The sequence below is a fragment of the Triticum aestivum genome, chromosome 4B, assembly GCF_018294505.1.
Source record: "Triticum aestivum cultivar Chinese Spring chromosome 4B, IWGSC CS RefSeq v2.1, whole genome shotgun sequence".
NCBI lineage: Eukaryota > Viridiplantae > Streptophyta > Magnoliopsida > Poales > Poaceae > Triticum > Triticum aestivum.
In genome coordinates, this window is record NC_057804.1 from 542,418,992 (window position 1) to 542,425,901 (window position 6,910).

At 42.1% G+C, this 6,910-nt stretch overlaps 1 protein-coding gene across 1 annotated transcript in view; it reads right to left on the reverse strand.

The window, feature by feature from the left end:
- Nucleotides 1-2,479: 2,479 nt before the first annotated feature.
- LOC123093168 (ras-related protein RABF1) overlaps nt 2,480-6,910 on the reverse strand; it is a 5,118-nt gene continuing 687 nt past the window's right edge. The window contains exons 2-8 of the mRNA XM_044515079.1: nt 6,495-6,568; nt 4,232-4,315; nt 4,040-4,134; nt 3,741-3,846; nt 3,273-3,362; nt 3,101-3,187; nt 2,480-2,708 (exon numbers count right to left, since the gene is read on the reverse strand). Of these exons, the coding sequence (XP_044371014.1) occupies nt 2,670-2,708; nt 3,101-3,187; nt 3,273-3,362; nt 3,741-3,846; nt 4,040-4,134; nt 4,232-4,315; nt 6,495-6,568 (575 nt within the window). The 3' untranslated portion in view covers nt 2,480-2,669. The remainder of the gene's footprint in view (nt 2,709-3,100; nt 3,188-3,272; nt 3,363-3,740; nt 3,847-4,039; nt 4,135-4,231; nt 4,316-6,494; nt 6,569-6,910) is intronic.

A 6,910-nucleotide genomic window follows, 5' to 3' on the forward strand; every position in this document is an offset into this window, starting at 1 on the left:
ATCTCCTAGATAGATCTTGCGTGATTGTAGGAATTTTTTTTGAAATTGCATGCTACGTTTGCCAACAGTTTGCACTAAGCCTCTAGTGGTAATTCCGTGATCTATCTCCTAAGCATGCTCATGCGTGATATGTGTGGTAGGATTAAATTTTTAATATGCATAGTTGCACACTCGTATTCCAACAACTTCAAGAAAGCATCGGATGTGATCTTCCCTTCTACGCGGTCACATCGACTGTCCCATTAATTCATCGAGTCTTTCTCACGCTCACTCTCAATGATCATGGTGTGCATGATCACGGCGGCCGTGATGATGTACGGAAGGATATCTTGATTCCAAAACCTAGCCGGTCCTTGCACAATAGCAAAGTAGGATTGCAAAATCCCCCAAGCCCTCTCCACATCTTTCCCCACAACTGCTTGAGAAGTATGGAAATGTAGTTATTTCATCGGTGGTGATTCTTCATTGGCTAATCATGCAAAGAGTGGTGATCGCTGCAACACATTGATGTCATTGCAAGATCCAGGATCCCAGAATATGCATGCCAAATCCATGTCTCTTGATCGGACACGGCTTTAAGAATGATGGTGGCATCCTTTGAACTGACCATGCCATGTTGCCGTGTAGTTCTTCCACCTTCAGTGCATGCAATCAATTGAGTTGAGCATACCTGGAAACCCACGTGCTTTGTTCATCTCCAGAAGCCTCTGAATGTATTGGCGAGGCTCTCAAAATACTCCGCCCCGAACACTTCAATCACCGCCTTTGCAAATTTCTTGGCAAACAAGATTGAAGTGCTCTCTCCCATTAAGCAATGAGGAGAAATCTGGTCGACTGCTTGTCGGGGCCAAGGTGGTCGTTGCGCCGGCTAGGCCTCGAGGTGGTCTTCTCGATGCATCTGTCATCGCCGCGCTGTCCGAAGCCAGAAGTTCTGAAGGAGCGTCGGCTCGGCTCAGTCGTGATGGTGAAGTGGTAGTCAAGGCGACCGCTAATCAACCTCAACGGTGAGCAGTTAATCCCGAATTAGCGACTGCGACGGGGTTGTTGTGACTGTCCGGAGCGGTGGGATTGGGCAGTGGAGTTGCGGGTGGCCCCAGAGAGGATAGCGGGTTCACGAGGTTGGCGTGGAATGGCGAGGTCCCACCGACGGCAATCATAGGGGATAGGCGGGTGCGGTAGTGACAATTTTCAGCGTGGCAGTTGGGCTGCGTGTGGCGGCAGCTTGGTGGAGTGCTGCTAATATGCAACACTAGGGACTAAAATATGAAGTTGCCAAAAAAAGGGCAATGTCATTTACAGACACATCATCTGTTGAAACATTGTCTTTGGTTCAAATACCCTAAAAAGCAGATTTTTGAGCACTTGCCCTATTATACACTATCTGTTGAAGATGCTCGAACGCTTGAGGGGGAGACATCCAGGATACCTTCTCTTCTACCATAAGGACTAGAGGAGATCCGGCCGGCCGGCCTTGTTGGTGGAATCGAATTCTGATTCTTCTCTTTATTATTACGTTCTTCAGACGGATGTGGAGTTTCTACACCCAGGAGCATTTGCTCCTGGTGTGAACAGTAAAATCGGAAAAATTTAAAAATAATTCAAAAAATTCTGAATTTTTTTTGTGGCATACTTTCACAAATGTTTGTTGTGCATGCAAAATTTCATCGCAAAATCACATTGGTAGAAGGCGTGGTAAAATAAACAAAATCGATGCTCTAAAAATGTTACTTACAAAAGCATTTTGGAGCTCTGATTTTGTTATTTTTTGGCACGACTTCCACCAATGTTTCATGATAAAATTTTGCATGCACAACAAACATTTGTGAAAGTATGTCACAAAAAAATTCAGATTTTTTAAATTTTTTTCTATTTTTTTGATTTTACTGTTCACACCAGGAGCATTTGCTCCTGGGTGCAGAAATGTACTTTCGTCTTCAGACACGCGACTCACGCTGGAGATGGTATACGACTGATTTGCAGGTTTTAGTAAGATAGTTGAGGAATGCACGCGCAACGGATTTTATTTTGTGCTTTTCGTCTCTTGATTGATTCTTGTGAGCCCAAATGCCCCGATCATCATTAGACCGTACACACCAAAAGAGATTTTGTATTACCTAATGGATCCAACCTGTAGACAGCTAGATAGTTGCTCTGAAAAAAAATCCTATGAAACGGTACACTCTGTTGTTGTTGGGCTCGTCTTGTATTCAAACCCCTGTAATTTTGTTACACTTCGAAACCATCTTTTCGTGTAATCATGCGTGCCTGAGGCAACCATAACATCTACTGATCCACAAGAAAAACAAATATGGATATGCTTGGTTGATCTACTAAATATATTTATACTGGAGTTGTGGGCAGCAACTTCACAGCTACGCGGGCTATGGAGATGGTATATTTATACTGGAGTTATGGACAGCAACTTCACAGCTAGGCGGGCTATGGACCATCTCCAGATCATATAAACCAGACAAAGATCTATCCACAGTTAACACCATTTATTTGCGCAATACTTGCACTTAACACAATGAAATATAAGCTAGCTTTACATTATCCTCAATTTCCAATCAAATGCCCAGTTTAACCTCGGGCATTTACATGCATTACATGGTACAGACTTGTAAGCGTGTCACTCCATCTCAATATAGTACACGAGAGCTATTTATTTATCAGGACGCCGTTGGCTTGGGCAACCTCTTCGCGATTTCCTGTCCCATGAACAAAGTATTATTAGGTGTGCGTTGACGACAAAAATTAAGTACACATATGAAGCTTAATGAAAAGTTAACACAAGGGAATCATTTGGAAAAATATGTGTGTCATACTGTTTGCCAAAATTCAACTGAGAACGAGCATATCAAAATGAGATGGACATGGATTGACATTGATGATCTGATGCAGTTTCTTTCATTGATAATGATTTGTTTCACAAGAAACTTCAAAAATTCAAGGAATTCAAGGGTTTGTAATGTTGCTAGCTTGATTATTTTGCTAGAATACCACTAGCAATAATCAGTAGGGTTTGTTATGTGCTAGCTTTACTCGTTTCTTTTCCTCTTCTGCATTACGTGTAACCAAATAGCCTCCTCAGAGGGCATACCTCAAATACTTGATTTATATTATCAGATGTTTTTGCTGACGTCTCCATGAATAACATGCTGTTCTTCTCTGCATACTCTTGTGCCTCCTTCAGAAAGTGTACAGCATCATCAGATAATTTTACAGCACATTAAGTATTTATCCCAACTTCACCGTGCAGTGTAAAACAGTACCTGAGAAGGTACACTTCGACTTTCATGTAGATCAGCTTTATTACCAACCAATACCATGACAATACCAGGACTACCATGTTTTTGAAGTTCCTGCAGGATACGGAATAGAAAAGGAAATTACGAATACAAACAATTCAATCTCAAACCAAAAAGAAACAGTGGGAAGCATAACTGAATTCACAACTCTATGATACTCTATTATAATCAACAAAATAATATTTGTCAGGTGTGCGCAGAAGTAAATCGAAAGCGCTTCGATTATGCTCATTTGCAATGTTGTTAAGTCGTAATTCTTCAAATAGTGGATGGTAATCTCCAATATACTTCTAGTCTATCAGCAGTCATACAGTACAATACAGACCTTCACTACAGTAGAGTTTTGAGCACATATACAAATCCAGCACTGAAGGAAAGAACAACAAAGTCGATCCACAAAACATCAGAATAAAGAGACTTAGCATAGTTTACCTTCACCCAATATTGTGCTTTCTTGAATGATTCTGGACTAGTTATGTCATAGACAACAACCGCAGCAGCAGCTCCTCTGTAGTAAAGAGGTGCCAAGGCAGCATATCTGAAATTGAAAAGTTCCCACATTAGTCCTGATTTATTGGTTGAAAAAGAAATGCATGTGGGTGCAACCAAGTAAAAATTTCATGCGGCATATTACTAAGACTGTGGAGAAAACATAAACAATGCTTTTCACCTCATCAACAACATGTTATTACCTAACATTATATAGGATAACTAAAGCACCAGATATGTACCTCTCTTGTCCAGCAGTATCCCAGATTTCAAACTTCACTATTGTCGAATCCTCCAACGCCAATGTTTGTGATAAAAATGATGCACCAACAGTTACCTAAATTATTTACAAATAACTTAAACAATGGAGCTTATGGAGCGAGGGAATTGCATTGAAGGTGAAAGTAACATTTTCATCTGCAGCTCAGTCACACCTTGGAAGTTGGATCGAACTGACCGCGGACAAACCGAAGAACGATGCAGCTTTTTCCAACACCAGAATCTCCGAGCAATACCAACTGCAACATGAAGACAATGGAAACATCAAACAGAGTCACTAAGTCATTTGACGCGGTAAAATGTGTTCAGCAGGGCCGACGATGCAATAAATGGGTTGATTGACGTAAAGAGAGTGTGCAATCATCCATATGCATAAATATGTCAAGCAGAACCTCCGGTCCAACCGTCCAAGCAACTAGCGAGTTTGATAACTTTCTAGTTCATTTCTTCTTCTTTTTGGCTCAAGTTTTTGCTCTCTTGATTAGGTTTGCTAGTTTCTGGTTTGTTGTTCTTTTGGTATTCTGGTACAGAAATATTTCTGCTTCTGTTATATCGGCACACTATCAAGAGAGAATCACATTCACAGAATGAACAAAATAGGAGTCCCCAAAAACAAGGCCACTGTGACATATTTTGTGTAAGATGAGAAAATGTTTCACGCAATGTGACCCTTTTAAGGTTGCCAAAACATGTAAATGCAACAAATGGTATGGCTAACATCTCATGTGGAATATATTGATTGCACAGAACATGCAAACAAGCGCAATGTGGCACCTTGGTCCTGGACTATGGCCCTGTTTGTTTCAGCTTCGCTTGGATTTTAATCACCTGTGGATTCGCTTCAGTGGCGACTGGCGAAGCTGATTCGCGGCCACCGAAGTACACTTTGAGGTGCTTCAGGAAATTGCACAAAATATGGCCCAAATCCAGATTCAGCTTCACTGGCAAAGCTGATTCCAAATAGATGTTTGTTTCAGATTCCAGATTAGGCTTCACCGGCAAAGCTGAATTTGGTCCCAGAATCCAAAACAAACAGGGCTATGCCTATTCTAAAAAACCATCCACGCGGAAATAAGCTAAATGTATGCATATATACTGCTACAATGGGGATCAGTGCTACTCAGCATAGTGGTACCCTGATATGTGCGTTACACCACATTAATTGTGAATTAGTTAGAGCAGTCAGATGAAGCAGTTGACAGCTTTTTATTTGATTAGTCGCAGAAATAACCAAATCAGTACAGTATGACCCCAGTTATCCTACATTTCAAATGTTGAGCTGAGCAGTCGCATAATTCCAACCTTGTACCCAGTGGCGGAGCTTCGAAGAAAATGTTGGGCGGGCCAAACTAAAGAGAGCACAATGCTTTCTTAAAATTCTGCATCGTAGGCAGTAGTATATGATATTACATGGGTACCTACTAATACCTACATTGCAATTTTTAAAATGCAATGAACAACCGAGTGAATAAAATCAGGGAATAAAATCGCTAAGCTACCACGTAACACATGTGGTAAGCAATCCAAACTGTTTGTAAACAAATTTGAAAATCGCTAAGCCGGAATTTTGGAAAACAAAATAGATTGCATGTGATGTCTTGCACACTGCCTCCTGCCTTGCTGCTGGAGGGCTGGACCTCGTGGCACTGATGTGAGTAGGGTTCCTGGTGGGTGATAGCTGCTCCTTGTTGTGTATGTGCGGCGGCAAGCCTGCTAGTGTTACTGTGTTGACCTAGTGCCTCTGTTGCGCTGCTCAATACTCGAGCGAGAGGAAATGGAGCGTTCAGGCTGGATCGATCATGTAAAGGGGATGTGAAGTGTGCGTGGTGAACTGCAGCCAGGTGGTGGGCTGGGCAACGTAGCAAGCATGGGTAAAAAAATATGTGCAAAAATCCTGGGCGGGCCATGGCCCGGTTGGGCCCTAACTAAACTCCGCCCCTGCTTGTACCCCAGAGCTTCTACACAACAAAATGATTTCTGGTTTCACACATATACCAGAAAATATAGATATTACAGTACATACAAGTAGACAATAGAGCCGCAATTAACATATTTCTAATGTATTTTACTGAAGGGATGTATAGTAGGAGTACATATGAAATAGTTGTCTCAAGTTTAGTTCGCCTGTTAGACTATGAAACGAAAATACCATTACGTTCTAAGTCATATACACTACACCCACAGGAAATTACCCAGGTCTCAAGATTGTCGGAAAAAAACACTAGCTATGTTTGGAATGCTGTTTCCAGGATTTTGTATATCTGAATCTGGTCAGAGGCCATCCTGTCTATATAACCGTGCAGTGGGTATCAAATGTTGGCTGTAATGTCATACAAATGTGAATCTACAGTTACAATTGCTTGTGCCGATACCACAAGCAATGTGAATAAAAGCAGCCGAAAAGAATAGAAAAGGTACCTTGGCACGCAAGTCATTTGAATCAGCAGCAGAAGAGCTACCGTTGATATTGTTCAGCCCTCCGGTGCTTCTAGCTGCAAGACAAAAATAGTTGTGTGTTAAAACATGACGCTAAAGTGGGCAAGTGCCTAATTCTTCTGCCCCAGCTGCAAACTACCCCACTCCCGACTCGTATACACCCACACACCGACCTTTCATTTGCGAATAGATAGCACGAAGACGCGCCGTTCCAAGGAATCAACAAATCTACCACTAAGCAGCGCTCCAAACCCTAGAAATTAAGAAAATGTGTGGCCGAACGACAGACGCCGTGGCCTGGGGCACTAATCGGGGTCCAAATTAAACCTCCCACAGAACATCACGGACCCTCTAACCTAAACTCCGGCGACCACAGCACGCATCAAAGCGTGCACACG